Source organism: Anolis carolinensis, chromosome 1, assembly GCF_035594765.1.
Source record: "Anolis carolinensis isolate JA03-04 chromosome 1, rAnoCar3.1.pri, whole genome shotgun sequence".
Taxonomy (NCBI): Eukaryota; Metazoa; Chordata; class Lepidosauria; order Squamata; family Dactyloidae; genus Anolis; species Anolis carolinensis.
This window is the reverse complement of record NC_085841.1, coordinates 304,004,083-304,021,930: the sequence shown is the minus strand read 5'-3', so window position 1 is coordinate 304,021,930 and position 17,848 is coordinate 304,004,083. Positions and strand designations below refer to the sequence as shown.

At 38.6% G+C, this 17,848-nt stretch overlaps 1 protein-coding gene across 1 annotated transcript in view; it reads left to right on the top strand.

Moving 5' to 3' along the window:
• The window catches only part of spi1 (Spi-1 proto-oncogene), a 52,733-nt gene extending 35,371 nt beyond the window's left edge, over window positions 1-17,362 (top strand). The window contains exons 2-5 of the mRNA XM_003214604.4: window positions 161-254; window positions 8,502-8,719; window positions 13,135-13,285; window positions 15,047-17,362. Of these exons, the coding sequence (XP_003214652.1) occupies window positions 161-254; window positions 8,502-8,719; window positions 13,135-13,285; window positions 15,047-15,363 (780 nt within the window). The 3' untranslated portion in view covers window positions 15,364-17,362. The remainder of the gene's footprint in view (window positions 1-160; window positions 255-8,501; window positions 8,720-13,134; window positions 13,286-15,046) is intronic.
• Window positions 17,363-17,848: the final 486 nt, after the last annotated feature.

Genomic DNA, 17,848 nt, shown 5'->3' with positions numbered 1-17,848 from the left:
TGTGAACTTATAAAAAGACTTTTCACTGACTAAAATATATACCTTAAAGACACATTGCACATCTGAAAAATTCTGGTAGCCTGTTTCTCTTTACTTTGTAAAAGTGTAGAATGTTGGGCTGGGTGCTCACATCTAACCACATTTTCTCTTCTCCCTGCAGCCCTCTGAAGAGCTGATATCCTATGACTCAGACCCTTATAGACAGTCCCATGACAGTTACCAGTATCTCAACAGTGATGCAGATAGTCATGGTGGTAAGTAAATCAGAAATAAATCTGGGAATACCAGTATTGGACATTTGGAGAAGAAAGAATCATGCATCTTTATTGCTTACTGTATTTTGAGGCACTTGGGTTCAGTTAAAAACTGTTTTCCAGAAGGAGTTGATGCAGAATCTCAGAGACAGTAATCTATGCTGTGAAAGAAAAGCTACATTGATTATTGTATTTTAATTTTTTCAGTCCAGGTTTTTGCTCTGCATCTTCTACCTTGTTTAGAAATAGAGAGGCGTTTACTTTTCCTAAACAATTTTCTGTGACTGTCCTGATATACTTGATTAGAACAACAGAGATGACTATGGTGTCTGTCTGGCACATTTTTCTCCACTGTAGCTAAAATGGCTGTATTAGCATATCCCCCAAATATAATGATTTGGCAGGTGAAGCCCCAGTTATTCTGTCATCGCCCTTTTCACCTGTTTTTAAAATGTCCCAGTTTCTTTGTCTTACTCCCACCATCCTGGGGTCCTACTCCATGAAATTTAAAATAATTGAAACTTCCCACAGCAATTTAGTTCTTCGTTGGCATTCCCCTCACCACAACTTTAAATAAATGGAAGGAAAAGCATGGCCACATCTTCTGGTCCTGTCTTTGTTCACTTGTCCCATAGTAAACAAATACAAATTAAGGTGAATGGCTAGAATCCTGCTGGACAATTACAAATACATAACCTACAATTATACATTTCTATGTTTAATATTTCTGTTCTGCCAGGCCTTTTCAAATTGATGAAGGTTGGGATACTAATGTGGTGAGGGTCTGGCATTATGATTATTTTTATATAGTTTTAAATGCATTTTAGTACAGAAACTTTGTAGTTGAGTTCCGTCAAGTCCTTTCTAATTTCTGGTGACCCTAAGATGAACCTATCATGGAGTGTTCTTGGCAAGATTTGTCCAGAGAGTGTTTGCCTTTGCCTTCTTCTGAGACTAAAAGAGTGTGACTTACCCAAGATTATCCAGTTGGTTTCCATAGTTGAGTCTCCATAGTCATAGTCCCAATATTTAAGTCACAACAATGTGTTTAGCAATATCATAGCACCTATTTCTAAGGCAATAATTAAATACCCAATTGTCTAATATAGCAATAATTGCAATGATGATTATAACAAAGCCTAAAACTAAAACAACACAGACCTTGCAGTTATAAAAGAGAAGTGGGTAACTGGGTGGAGAAAAAGTCTATACTTGAGGCTGATCTGGGAGTTTGCCCTGGGTTTACCTTTCAGTAACCACTTGAGTCCAAATGGCAATCCAGTAGTGCCCTTTGGCCCTTTAGGTTGTTCTCAACTATTGGATTGCCCTTTGGCTCAGATGTTCATCCCAAGGAAGGCTGAGGAGGTACTCTAGGGTTAAAAGTTGGCTTCAGCTGAACCCAGATCAGGTTGCTCCCCTTTTTTACTGATTACTAAGTTCAATTCCAACTTAAATAGGTTCTAAGTCAAATAAAGTGGCCTTTATGCAAGCCAACTTTATACATCTGGTCTTGTTCTTCCATAGTTGATCATCAAAAGGACTTTACATCATGAGCTGATTTCTAAGAAATAACATCCATATTTGCAAAAAAAGAATGGGCTGTCCAAACTATAAATTCTCTGTACATTGTCACCCAGAACTGTTCTGGACGTAGGCATTTCCAAGCTTGTTTACTTCTGGTTTGATTTCAACAATTTCTATACTGTTTACTGATGCTGTTTGACAGTTTACAAAACATGGAGTTCCCCTGCCCAGCACAGCTTCCCCTTTCCTTTACTCCCATTACTGTAAGATATTGCTGGGACAGAATGTATGGGAAACTGAGATTATGCATTTTGAATGGACAACCAAAGCAACTGAGTTGGACTCCTATACAGCTGTTTGGATGCTGTGAAATAAGCAGAACATTTGTGTATTATAAATGCAGGTTGTCAGTCCCACCGGAGAATTTTCCAACTTGCAGAAAAGATCACAAATTGCAAGATTTACATTTTGGTATGAGATTGTTTTATGAAAATCCTTTTTTTGTGTGGCTAGGGGAGGTATGATTAAACTAAAACAGAAATATAAGAAACATAGTCATCTGACTATGGTGTCTGTCTGGTACCTAGTACCTAAAGGCAGAAAAAATATTGCCATATATTTTCTCGATATAGTAGAAGGGGGTAACAAAACAAGGCCCTTTAGAAACATAACCTGGTTCTGTATTCCAATAGACTATCCCCCTATGAGTAAGGAGAGAGAAGTGAGTTTTGTCCCTTTAATCTTTTCATGGCATTGAAGACAAATGCTCTCCATCAAATAATTCTTTCACATCCTCTTTCACTTCATAACAAGTTTTTCAGAATGACTCCAATATTAAAAAGCCACCCACCTGGTGATGTTCCCTTTAAACCAAAACATTCCGAGCTTTCCCCATAAGAAGAGCTGGGTTGGATCAGACCAAAGACCTACCTAGCCCAGCATTGGCTTCAGAGTGTGGCCAACCACCTGTCTGTGGGAGGCTCACGAGACAGTCATGAACGCAATAGCAGACTCTCTATTTTACTCCACACCAGTGTTAACTAAACAGCCATCATCATCATAATCATCATCATCATTTCTTACCTATCTCTCTTTATGGATCAAGGAATGGAACAACAATATACAAGAATACAACATATACAAAAAGTTGAAAATACGTAATGCACAACTGAGTTAAAAACATCAGTTTAGAAGAACATACACATTCAATATATTTTCAACCATTATATAATTCAAATATCATAATTTTAAAAATAATCTGGATAGGCCTGCCAGAAGAGACTGATATTTAATGCTGTTTTAAATTCAGATATCATATTCAACTGTTGAAGCTTTTCTAATAGGTCATTCCACAATTTAGGGGCGGCTGAAGAAACAGTCCTCTGGGTGACTGTTGCCAGCGTTGTCCTGCAAAGGAGATTACAAGATAGATAAATTACAAGATAGATAGATAGATAGATAGATAGATAGATAGATAGATAGATAGATAGATAGATAGATGAAAAAATCTGACCCCAAATCATGAATTATGAGCTTGACATTCCAGGCTCCAAACGTGTGGTTCTTGTGGAAGCTGAAATTACATGACATATAGAGAAATAGATATCCATTATGATTAGCAGTCCATGAATAGACCTTCCTGTGCATTTTACAGTTGGAAGTTAGAGAAATTTAACATGAAATTGATCATCTGAACACCTCAAAAACACAGAGAATCCACAGGGAAAAGTGTTGTAGCTTTGTAGATGTTCAGTGATATAATTCAATCTATATCATGTTGAGCCAAAAGTTTACACAACTGGGAAAGAACTGTCCTCCATTTTGGGATGGCTGCCACCAGGCAGAGTGAATAACCAATGCTGGACTAGGTGATGTAAGTTTGTTTCAGTCAGAAAGGACCTTCTCATGCATAATGTCTGTAGAGATAACCACTGGAGTTCATAAATATGAAGCGATAATTCAAGAACCATTCATTATCAGATGGATAATATTGAGCAGACCTGTTCACCATCAAAATTGGCCCGAGACAGCTGGAACAGCTTCTGGATTCAGTTTTTAAGTTCTGAAAAAAGCTGTGTAAGGAGAGGAAACAGAAAACAGTAGGTGCAGACTGGACATCCACTAGCACAGCATTGGATATAAGCATTCATCTTGCATTAAATACAAAAATAAAGGATCCTATGGAAACACAAGCTTATTTTTTAATTATTTTTATTGAGAAGTTTATAAGCAACTTTATATATTTCTTGTTACAATAAAAATTGTCTTTTCTCGATACAATAAAACACATAAATGACAACCTACAATCAATATATCAGAATTTATTATGATATAAAGTTTTATGGACATACAGTTGCATGTATCTATATTTAGATACAAATGGAGAAAAAGTGTGGTCAAATTGTAATGAAAACAATAACACCCTGTGAAAATTCAATTAAGGCTGAAATTAAATTTAACAAAAATGTAAGCCATAAAATCTCTAAGGGTGCAGCTCCATGATAGAATTGATGCAGTTTGACATGGCTGTGGAATCCTGGGATTTGTAGTGTGGTACGACACCAGCAATCTTGTAAATCTACAGTTTCCATGATTTCATAGCATTGAGACATGACTATTAAAGTGGTGTCAAACTACATTAATCCTACAATGTAAACTCTTAAAGACACTAAGTATTTAAATGCTGCAAGATGCTTTGTTGATTTCAGCACAATCCTGCATAAATTTAATCAGAACTAAGTTGTTTTCTCTGGTAAGAACCAGCAGAATTGCAGCATAACATGCCTGTACTTTTGGTTTGATGAATTCCAAGAATTATGAAATATATCAGTGTGCTATATCACAATGCCTGGAGCATACTGATATATTTCATAATTCTTATACATTTTGACACAGAGGGCTAGAGCAGATGTCCACCTGATAGAATTTTCCGAGTTGGTTTATGTGGCTAATTTGGTATCTTATGTGAGACAAAACCACAGTAATTTCACTTCATAAAATCATCAATGAAAATGAGTTAAAATTATTCTTCTAATCATAGAACACTGTTCCTTGTCACATAAATGATCCCATAATTTAAGGATCAGGAATATATGAAAATTTGCATGTAGCACCAGAAAGTGCCAGATTATAGCACTTCTGGTATCATTCATTTATTAAAATGATGGGTCTCTGACTATTGGACTGATGAATCATTAATGGTGCTTAGTGTCCACAGACATTTTCCTTACAGCTGTCTTGGCAAAGAGAGTGTGATACCAAATTAAACTGGTTAACCAGGTGTACATTCAACCCAACCAGCTGGCTATTCAGATACTGCAACCACTTTGTGATGACAGTTAGGGTATTCTGGTTTCTTTCAAGAAAATATAACATACCCATGGTAGGTTAGCTGATATACAGGTGTGCTGAGATAATTTTTAGTATTGCTGTTGTTCTGTTATCTCAAGTCAATTCTGAATAATGGTGACACTGATGCAGGCTTTCCTTGGCCAGATTTAGGCAAAGGAGGCTTGCTATTGCTTTCTTGTGAGGCTGGAGAAGCGTGACTTTCCCAAAATCACTCACTCGATATCTATAGATGAGGGATTCGAACCCTGATCTCTCAGAATGCTGGTCCAACACTCAAACCACTATATCATGTCTTGTTAACTGCCCTATGAATGAGAGGCTTCCAAGTTGCCTATCGCCAACACCCTACTGAGATCTTACAAAATTCAAAATCATTGTTTTCTTGATGGAGTCCATTTATTTTTTTATTTTATTTTATTCTATTCTATTTGGAGCCCATTTTTCTCAAAGTGAGATCCAAGGCACTTTATTCATCTGTAATGTGGTCTTTCTTCTATTGCCTTCTGCCTTATTAAAAATTATTGTCTTTTCTAGGGGGGTCATTCTCTCTCATGATGTATCAAAATATGACAGTCTCCATTTAGTTATCTTGACATTTATGGAGAACCCATGCTTAATTAGCTCTAGGATACAATTATTTCTCTCTTTAGGAATCCACCATATTTGTAGAACTCTTCCCCAGCACGATATTTCAAATGGGTTGATTCTCTTCCTGTCTGTCTGCTTTCTTCATTGTCCAGCTTTCAGAACAACAGATAGAACTAGGAAATATGATGGCATGGATAAGCAGAACTGAAGCATTCAATGATATATCTTTACAATTCAGGATCTTGGCTAGTTCCTTCATAGCTATCCTTCCAAATGCTAGTCTCTTGTTCTGATTTCTTGTCTTCTGTCTACATCCTTATTAATGACTAAGCAAAGTAATGGAAAAATGACTATTTCAATGTCTTCATCACCTGTCCTAAAATTATGTAAATCATCTGTGATAATTATTTTTGTTTTCCTAAGGTTCAGTTGTAAAGCAGATTTTGCCCTTTCTTCCTTGACCTTCTTCAGTAATCATTCCAAGTCTTTGTCATTTTCTATTAGTAGTACCATGCCATTTGCATATCTTAAATTGCTGGTATTCATTCCTTCAATTTTCATGCCTCTGTAAGGAGCCCCCTGTGGTGCAGTGGGCTAAACCGTGGAGCTGCTGAACTTGCTGACCAAAAGATTGGCGGTTCGAATCTGAGGAATGGGGTGAGCTTCCACTGTTATCCCCAGCTTCTGCCAACCTAGCTGTTCAAAAACATGCAAATGTGAGTAGATCAGCAGGTACTGCTCCGGCAGGAAGGTAACGGTGCTATATGCAGTCATGCCAGCCACATAAACTTGGAGGCATTTACAGACAACGCTGGCTCTTTGGCTTAGAAATGAAAATGAGCACCAACCCCCAGAGTCAGACACAACTAGACTTAATGTCAAAGGGAAATGTTTACCTTTACTAACTCATTTGCTGTCACCTTTTAACATTTGCTTCTTTATGTCCTAAACTGCCTGAAGAGTTTCATCTATCATCCATTGATAGATGATCTTTTGTTTTGGCATGATGGTTGGTTTACTGTTCTTTCGCTTTAATTTTTGATATTAGCAGTTCATGGTCTGTCCCATAATTTGTTCCTGGTTTTGTTTTTGCAGTGAGAATGGAGCTTCTCCATCTTCTGCTTTCAATTTTGTAGTGTATTTGATTTCTATATTGGCCATCAGATGAATCACCTTGTTGTATTAGATTGATGAGTTTTCCCTGAAGACTTATTGACATGACTCAGACATCTCACATTATAGCCTTTGATGGGAATATTTTTTGCTACATCTCTCTTCACTATTAACACCATCCCATTTCATCTTAGATTTTTATTTTCTGAGTAAATAATTGTAATTATCTGACTTAAAATGCTTCATTCTTGTCCACTTTACATACATCCATGCAAGTATTGTAATGTTCATATGTTCCATTTCTTGTTTTACTCTGTCTGGCTGTCTAGCTTTCTCTAATGCGTGCATCACACATTTCTTGTTCCCGTAATATGTGTTGGAATTTCATCTTTGAGCATATCAACACCTAAATATCCTTTTCATTTGACTCCAGTGGCATCATTAGCAACAACACTACTGGAGTAATTTTCCTCTGCTATATCCCAGTAGATCATTAAGTGCCAACCAGTTATGGAGTTCCATTCTTTTGCACTATCTCTTGCTTCATTTATGGTTATACAATCTCTGAGAGATACTCCACCAGTTTCACTCCCTTCTATTGTTGCTGCTGCCCAATAGTTAATTGGCACATTTAGTCTGGTTCTTTAGCAAAAGCCTGCTCCAACATGGGAGATCCAACCAGAAACACTGTTACTATCAGCATAGATTCTTGTCTTGTAGCAACACATATTCCTACATCACAGAAAGGCAATGTAATTTGTGTCTACACCATGCTGGCTACAGCATATAGCTACACGTGGAGCTCCACATGCACACATGCATATGCAGAAAATTGAGAGTTAGGCCCAGCATCATCATCCAGCAGAAACCTTTGGATTGAATTGCTGTTGTCAGTGGTGTTGAAATAATAATCCTACAATGCCACATGCAACACAAGGAGCATTTGACCTTAAAAAATTGGTAGACTGCAAGTGAAGACTGCAGAACTTCTTCTACTTATTTTATTTTATTTAATAACTAACTTTTTTCCTGATATGGGACCCAAGGTGGCATCCAGCAAGGTTAAAACAAGATAAAGCAAACATGTAATGAAAGAAAAATTAAAATACAACTAAGCTTGTTAAAACACCATGAATATTAAAAAGTATAAAATTATTTTAAATCCATAGAAATAAGAATTAAAATCCCATCAAAATACTTTTTAGCATAACCATTTGATCATTAAATGCCTTTATCTGCTAGCAAGAAGAGAGCAGAGAGGATGCCAGTCCAGTTTCCTGTGGGAGAGAGCTCCATGGACTGGAAGCTCCTGTGTGGTTACCATACAACACCATAACTATGGTGGGGCTGAGAGAAAGCCCTCTTCCTGGAAATTTATTATAGGGAGATGGATTCTGAGAGTCTGGTCCTGAGTCATATAGCGCTTTAGTTTGGGGAGTGTTTTTCAGTTTCTGCAAATGAATATTTGTCAGGGACCAGTTTGAACCTCTGCTGGCCATTTTATATTTTGCTAAAACCTGTATTCTGCTTCAAGTATTGGAATCAGGTTCAAATTCCATGTGTCTCTCATGGAAGCAAACTCTTTGTGAAATAAACTTTATTCAAAGAGATTTAGCTAGGTTCTCAATATTATGCAAACACAAAGGGCTAATTTCTTCTTTTTTTCTACAGGTGAATTGCTTTTATCTCCAGCAGACCACTATTGGGAATATCACCACCATCCCTTGCACTCTGATTTTGAGACCTTTGGGGACAATCACTTTGCAGAGCTCCAAAGTGTACAGCCACCACAGCTGCAACAGCTCTACCGGCACATGGAGATTGAACAGATGCACGTTCTAGACTCTGGGATCCCTGTTACACACCTTGGGCTCAGCCACAACCACCAGGTACAATCAGCACCCCAATTACGTAGCAATATTGAAATTCCTTCTGATTCTTTGAAAAGACACAAACAAATACATTTGCCAAACACAAAGATAAGAGGCTATATAGAACAATGCTGCAAGAAATAAGATATGGCATATGCAGCGGAAATAAGGCTTAAAGACCAGGGCTTTTAGCCAGGAGATTGTTAGGACCAACCTAGGGAGAACCTCTTGTAATGTCAGAGGAAACAACCTTGCTGGTGTAACAAATATGATGTTACAAGGGACAGCTGGTGATGAAAACATTTCACATGATACATTATGCATCATCATCATCACCATCATTATTCAGTTGTGCAAATATGCCATTTACATAAAAAGACCAAGTCTACTAAACTAGGAAATATATACACGTGCCTTTTTCCAACAGTACTCTTGCCCTGATATTCCTCCACTCAGGTCCTGAGATGGAAATGACTGCTTAATAAAAGCAAATATCAAAATATAAAATAAGTATAAAAACAAAGCTTAACAGAGAGAGGATAAGGTGTCATTTTAAAAAATACAACCACTGAAGATGATGACAATTTATTGGTTAAACTACAGATGGTGCTCAACTGTTAATTCAATTATATCCTCCTTCTCCTGCTCCTCGCTTAGAAATAGGGCATGTGAGAAGGAACAGGATTGGGAGTATCAAATCTTTTCAATCATTACACTATGTAAATTTTTTTGAAGAAATACTTTTCCTGGTTTGAAGGTGTTATTTCCTGTTTAATTGTATGGTACTTACTTTGAAAGTAGTTGTTATACACCAAAAACTTTATTTTTGTGGATGCCACAAACTATGTTGAATTGGTTCAGACTATGTGAGATATTCATTGAAAAACTATAGCAAATTTTGCTGCAGGATGTCCTGCAAAAACAAAGTTTTGCAGTTTAATAAACTTTTTCCATGCTTTTATGATGGAACCAATTAGGAAATGACATGTATAACCCAGGAACAAAAATCATGTTACATAGTGTTATCTTTATGCTAGGCTCTCCCAGAAAACTGCCCTACTTTCCTGCAGTAGCCCAGGGAGTAAAGCTCCCACTGGAACCTAGTAAAGAAATGGGAAGCAGACACAATTTCCTGCTTCTGCAGAATTTGCCTGATGATGAAATCTTTTACATTTAATGTATGAAAGTAATTTGTTTGTTTAATCTCACACTACACAGCTCACAATTAAACAAAAATGCAGTTAAAACAAAATGCAATAGATAATACAGAAGTTAAAATTATATTAAAAATTAAACAGCCACACAGTATTAAAACATTAATTTAAAATAGTTGTAAAAGCCATTTAATATATTATTATTATTATTATTATTATTATTATTATTATTATTAATACAACACACCTCTATTTTAAAAAATTCTGTAATGAATAGTTAACACCCAAGGGCCCAAAGAAACCAAAAGGTCTTTAGCCTATTAGTTTTAATATTATCCTTATCCTAAAGAGCTTTCACTTCAAAAGTTCTCAGTAGCAAGAGATAACTAGATAATATCTACAGTGTAGATCCACCCTTAATGAATCTTTTGTTTTTGCTTACCAAAACTACACTGGCTTCCCATTTCCTTCTGAGCAAAATTCAAATTCTGGGCAGCATTATGGCACAGGCAAGTGACCCCAAAGGCAAATGGGATTCAAGAGAGAAAAAGTAAAGGCAGCAGGCGAGTGAGGAGAGATAATGACAAGAAATCTGCTTGTATGCACATTAGTATATCTACATCAGCTCTTATGAGGTCCAGTGCATCTCGAAGTATCAATTAAAAAAATTAAAAGTAAACTTCTGGTGGATGTCCCACGTGACCATCTTGTGGATGGTCCTCGATGGAGCAATGGGTTAAACCCTTGTACTGGCAGGACTGATGACTTGAAGGTTGGGTAGCTGAACTGAAGGTTGCCGGTTCGAATTCTGGGGAAAGCATGGATGAACTCCCTCTATCAGCTCCAGCTCCATGCGGGGACATGAGAGAAGCCTCCCACGAGGATGGTAAAAACATCCAGGTGTCCCCTGGGTAATGTCCTTGTAGATGGCCAATCTCTCACACCAGAAGAAACTTGCAATTTCTCAAGTTGCTCCTACACAAAAAAAAAGGGCGGATTTCTAAAATCCACTACAACCGAACCTGTCAGGACACCGAAGTAGTATTTACCTGGACTGATAGTTCTGTGTATGAACTCTCCTTAAGGTCCTGCGATTTTTTTGCCCCTTTTCTTTGTTCCATATGATAACGCTGTCTGGAAGGACCCTGAGTTTCTGGTGGGCAACTAAAATAGTGCGTCTCTATATGGCCTTTGTTCCTTGAAGCTGCTCTAGCTGTTCCGATTGTTTTGTTTTAATTTGTTTTAAGGAATATTTTGGTCTGTTTTTTTTAAAAGTTTATCTATGTGATATTCAATATAATTTTTTTATTGAGCTATGAAGTCCTCATTGTGACTCGGTGGTTAAGGTCAGTAATTTTACACTTGATGTTATGACAGGAAATGTAGACACACTGTTACCCAATTCCAGCTCTTCCTACGCTGAACATCTCCCGCCAATCTGCCAAGTCACTAACCGCCCATCGTTGCACCCTTGTAGCAACTCAGTTGCGTAGTCTTTAAGATGAAACATTTCAGAATAACCTCAGCATCAACAGAAAAACATCAGATGTCTAATGCCTGACCCACTGGGCAGCATGAGTCATGAACAAAGTGTCCTTTCCCATGATACATTTCAAAGTGTCCCTTTCTGTCCAGACCCACTTGTCACATATTTCCTGTACATAGAAGCTCAGGCAGTCACTTCTAGACACAAACAAAACAGAACCATTTCTTCAGCAAAACTCTACTATACCATTGAGTTGGTATGATAATCCCCCAGGATGATAACATTTCATTTTGTTGAAATGTATGCCTCCATGGCAACACAGCTTTCTTTGCGGCTCTTTCCTTTCTTCCTTCCTCCCTTCCCCTCATACACATGTCACCTTTTCTTTTCCAGTGATATTACAGAGGGCCACTTTACCTAGCAAACAAACATACATACTTTGACTTTTATGTATATACTAGCTTGGGGACCAGGGGATGCCCGGATTATTAGAAGAAGGCATTGTTTGTTTTGGGGTGTTAGGTAATTTCACGTAACCTTGGTCCAGATCCGTCGTCGGCTGGATTTAGTGCTGTCTGGATAAGGGTGAACTACAAGTCCCAGATTCTCAGGGCAATCACCCCCCCCCCCCCCAAACCATGACAGTATTCACAGTTGGCCATGTTGGATCTGTGTGCCAAGTTTGGTCCAGAACTGACGTCAGCTGGGTTCAGTGCTCTTTAGATAAGGGTGAACTATAACTCCCAAAATGAAGGTCCATTCCCACCAACCCCTGCAGTATGTTCAGTTAGTCAGGGGGCTTCTTTGTGCCAAGTTTGGTCCGAGTCCATTGTCAGTGAGGGTCACAGTATCAGTGAAGGTATTGCAAGTCCCATCATCCATCGCAAGTGTGGTCCAGATCCACACTTGGTTGGTTGGGTTCACAGTTCTCTCTGGATCTAGCTCAAGTATAACTCCTGTAAATCATGGTGAATGCTCCACAAACCTCTTGTTAAGTTGCTAATCAATTCCTCTGTTAATTGTGTGCCATAGGAAAGGGTAGGACAGGGTTAAGGGAGAGGCAGTGGGCGGGGTCATGCAAATTAAGGAACCTTGGGATGTCCATTCTGGAGGAAAAACAGAACATCTAGGATGAAATTGTCCCCACATGAAAGATTTCACTTGGGTGAGGGGCAGAATGGTGTTTGTGGAGGACACTGGCAAGGTTTGGGTTACATCTTCATGGCGCTCACTATAACCTGAAATGTTCCTTGGAGGAAGGGCCATTGGTGTCTCTGGCTCAGTGGGAGCTATAGCTGTTTGTGAAAATGGGAGGCTGTCTGTGTAAGTGGACACCTCTGCCACATACACACATACACATTTTTCATTTTTATTATGTGTATAGATATTTGCAAGAATTGCTCAAATTGTGTTCACAATACGATGTGTCTTTTTAAATGTGAGTATGAGTATACTGTGAGTGTATGCATGAGGTCAGCTATGTGTTTACTCAGTCAGCAAATCCCATTAGGAAGGACAACAGTGTTTGTGAAGATAGAAGGCAGTCGGGAAAGAGGAAGTCCACATTACAGGTAGATTGACTCAGTCAAAGAAGACATGGCCTGAGTTGCAAGAACTGTGCAAGGTAGTTGATGCCTAGGTAACGTGTCACTATAAGTCAGAGTGAATTTGATAACAATTAACAGCAAAACGGGCACATTGTGTATTACCTTTGCCATTCTTGCCACTACATTTGCTTGGTTCTCTTTTCTTGGAAACTCTTCAACTCCGTCAACTTTCCTCCTCTCCCGCAGGTTACCTTTGTGCCTCGCATGTGTGTGTACCCCCCTCAACCACGTAGTTCTGACGAAGAAGACCTAGAAAGACAAAGCCCCCCTCTGGAAGTATCAGATGGGGAGACTGATACTGGGGAAACTGTTCCTGGAATTATGAGTGGAGAAGCAGGTGAGCCCACAAGTCGTGAAGATTGTGTTCAGCACCATGGCCCACTTGACCTTTTTGTTGTTCTTTTGTCATCCATCTCTGTGACCACCTTTCGTTCAGGTAGAAGTGTCAGAGGGTAATCATAGGAACCAAAGTAAGGGAGAGCCATGGTGAAGGGAAATTATCTTGAAACAAGATTATTTTTAGAAACTGAAGAGTTATCAAGCTTTCAGAAATGTCAAGGAAAAGCAGCTTAAGGATTTCAATAGCTTTCTGACCTATACCATCAACTAGTCAGTGCTTTCTAAAAATAGCAATAATAAACTGGAATGTAAGGGAAAGTTTCAACACCAGTTGTTCATTTTTACTTGAAGCTTGTTTAGTAGTTTTCCATTATGGTATAATTACTACTTTTTAATTATTGTATGTATGTGTATACACACACACACACACACACACACACACACATAGGATACAGGCAATCCCTGAGTTACAAACAACTGACTTACAAATGACTCATAGCCAAGAAACCTTTTAAAATTGGTTTTAATCTCTCTGGCAAGCCTGAGTTCATTTTGTGACCTAACCATAGACTTATGAACCTTTTCCCTACATATGTCATTTTTTGTTTGAATTTCTCTTTGGTGATTTCCCCTCTTTTCCATTTCTTGTGCATGTCTTTTAAATCTTAGCTCAGCTAAAAGTTCTTTGGACATCTATTCTAGTTATTTTACATATCTCCTATTTTTTCTCCTTGCTGGCACTATTTGCAATTGTGCCTTCAGTATCTCACATTTTAAGATATTCCCATCCATGATTAGCTCCTTTCTTTTTTAGTATTCCTGTTGTGTGTCTTCAAGTCATTTCCAGCTTACGGCGATCCCAAAGTGATCATATCATGATGTTTTCATGGAAATATTTTTTTAAAGAAAGGGGTTGAAAAATGCCCCCAAACCTTATTTTCACACCAAAAGGTTCATTATAGAGGTATTACATATTTGAATGACTTCCTTGGACTCATATTTATGCTGATGACTTCTATGATGAAGTGCTGAAATTTCCCTTACCTTTGTGTGTGGGGGGGACATTCTTTCCCTTTGGGTGACATAGCTATTCAGGGGAAAGACTGTACTTCTTAGAAATATGCAAAACATTTATGAATCCATGGCATTTACTTGTAATACTGGCAGAAAGCTCCTTTCTGAAAATTTGGACAGCTGTGGCCAGCCAATATGTTTTTGTTTATTTATTAATGTATTTTGTATCGTGCTTTTCTCCCAATATGAAATCTAAAGTGGCTTACGAGTTAAAACAAAATCGCTAAAACGATATGTGATACAAATGTTTTAAAAGCATTAAACCATCAGCACAATGAAAATGTTGATTTAAAATAGCTAAAAAGGCATTAAGAACATATTATGTATTTTGAAAATGGCACGCCCGTATCCTTCCACCCCAGCCAATGAAAGACTGAGGCCCTGTTTAAATAAGAAAGCCTTGGCCTACTGGGAAAAATAGGAAAAGAGAGGCAGCCAACCAAGCCTCCCTTCCATAGCCTGGGAGCAGCTAGTGAGAAGGCTCTCTCATGCCCTCCTCAGACAAGACTGTGAGGCTGTTAGGATGCAGAGAAAGCCACCCTCCAAATATCATAATAATCAAGCAGGCTTAGCTCATTATAGCATTTAGTTCCTATTGAATTTAGATGGATCAATAGCCCAAGACAATTTCTACTGTTGTCACGAAGTTACCACATGTATTTCTTTTGTCTATTTCTTCCTATAGGCAGCAAGAAAAAAATCCGACTGTACCAGTTTCTTCTTGACCTGCTTCGGAGTGGAGATATGAAGGACAGTATCTGGTGGGTAGATAAGGAAAAGGGTACTTTCCAGTTCTCCTCCAAACATAAAGAAGCCCTCGCTCACCGCTGGGGCGTTCAGAAAGGTAACCGCAAGAAAATGACCTATCAGAAAATGGCACGAGCATTGAGAAATTACGGCAAGACCGGGGAGGTCAAGAAAGTCAAGAAGAAGTTGACCTATCAGTTTAGTGGCGAAGTGATGGGCAAGGGCAGCATGGAGAGGAAGCACTATGCTCTTTGAACAGAAGTCCTGAATTTTGAAAAGTCAAATAACAAGGATACATGAGCTGGACTTAAGGCAATGATGAATGACTGAACAATACATGTAACCCAATGCCTGCCATTCCTGTCATTTTGAGATATTCCAACATCGAATGTCTTTGGTACGAATGTCTTTCTTCCAACAAGCTGGATATAGCTGTGGCTTTTTAAAAAGAAAGAAATGTATAGCTATGCCATGCTGTAATTAAAATGTGAGGATGGATGAAAGGTTTTTTTGTCCTTCACTTACAGCTTTTGAAGAAGCAGTAATGGCTCTGCTATATTTCTCTATAGCTAAAGAGAAATTTGCAGATTCTGAAAATATGTCTGATAGTACTAGTGTGTAAATATTTTTAAAAGTGAGATATATCCTGAATTTATACTCTCTGCTTTTCTGGATACTAATATGTTATTTTATTCATTTTTTTATTTTTTCAAAATGTCTGCTGTCAAAAATTGAAAATAATGAATCAAAATGTGATTAAAGGCCCATCTAGACAGTCCCAAAATGCGGGGTCAGTCTTAGTTTTTACCAGAGGCATTCAAACAACACCTCTGGTAAAAACAAATTAATTCGGAACAAAGGTTTCCTGGGTCACCACAGCCATCTCGCTACTTCAGGCTTTGAAAGGTCTGGAGGAGCAGGATGATGCCCATCCCCTTACACCCAGCCCCTCCCAATTTTGCCCTAAATCTTAGTAAAAAAAAGTCCCTGGCCACCATTAATCCTTCTCTCGTGTCCTCCTGGCACAAAAAAAATGACATATAAGAAGGAGGGATGAGGAGGGATTTTTTTCCTCATCCCTCCCATCTCCTCAGGCATCATTTTCTCACACCAAGAGGACATGAGAACATAATTAATAGTGATCAGAGACCTTTTTTAGTAAGTTTTAGAGGGTAAATGGGGGTTTCGGGGTGGCTTCAGGCTATCCCGATTTCAATGTAACCACCTCAAACCCCCCCCCCCCCAACCAGCCTGGGGTTTGGATGGGTGAGTGGGGACTATAACCTGCGCCAAAGCAGGTTATTTAAACCCACTTCAACATGGGTTTTAGGCCTGTGTAGAAGCATCTTAAATGAGAATATTCACCTGATTGACCACCTGTGAAGCACAGTTTTAAAAAAATCTGCAATTGCTCTTTTAGGGGCTCCAAAAAGATAACTGCACTTTACAATTGATAGTGCCTCAGATTTGTGGGTTTAGGGTGTTTTTCCTAATTGGCTTACCTCTAAGGCTGGATCTACAGTGCCCTATATCCCAGGATTTGATACCTGATTATCTGCTTTGAACTGGATGGTATGCATCTACACTGCCAGATAATCTGGGATCAGATCCTGGGATATAGTGTGGAAGGGGCCTGAGAGAGGGAGAGGAAAAGGAAGGGCCCTAGCCCTGGATGGCTGCAGTTTGGGATTTTTTTAATTGGTTGACTTTCAAGAGAGAAGGAGGAGAGGCTGGCTGAGCTAAACGCCACTTCCTGCTCCCCCAATGGCCCACAGAACTAGCAAAAAAGATGCATGCAGACAAGATGACTTCCAGGTTGAAACAAAAGCAAGCATTGTGCATGCAGGAGAAATTCACAATCACTAAGCATTAGACCAGTGATTCCCAAGCTTTTCTTTAGGCATTTTCCACCTAAGCATCTCTAAAATCCTGATCCTCCACCCATCCGCCTGTGACAAATAATTCTTATGATTCAAAAAGTGAACTACTATTCATGTAGAGGAAGCCTAAAAGGCCATTATTTGGTCTAAACAAGCTTCCAAAGAACATGGCGCCTATGAAAGAGAAAAATAAATGAACCAATGATTTCAGTAATTGTATAGAATACAGGGTTGCATTTGTATGTCACCATATTTATTTATATACTGTATGACACCTATAGGACCATAAGAAATGCAAAAAAAAAATCACTGTTAATAACTCTTTCTTGAATTGTAATCACCATTAAATTTTAACTTGTAAATATTAATCTACATTTTAATGGTGCGGTCTTGTGTTGTATGTATTTTAATAGTGTTGTGTTTTATCAGTCTACAGTAGAGTCTAGCTTATCCAACATAAATGAGCTGGCAGAACGTTGGATAAATGAAAATGTCAAATAATATAGAGTCTCCTACTGTTACCCATTTGACACAGCACTGGACACCTAGAATTCTAACAACAGGGACTCAAAGGGTTAAGGAAAGACAACGCCTCGGGTCTAGCAGCAAATTCCCGAATGTGGAAGAGGTTTGGAAATTACAGAGGGAAGGAGGGAGGATGCTTCCGCTTTCTGCCCTACCTCTTTTTCCCCTTTCCACCCTCCTCCTCCTCCTTGTCTTGTCTTTTTCACTTATTGGGAATGGAGAGAGAGTTTGGGAGCTCTCCTTTAATTGAAGGGGAAATGCTGGAGGAAAAGGAGGGCATCGGATAAGAGTGTCGAATAAGATGAAATGACGGATAAGTGAAGGTTGGATATGCA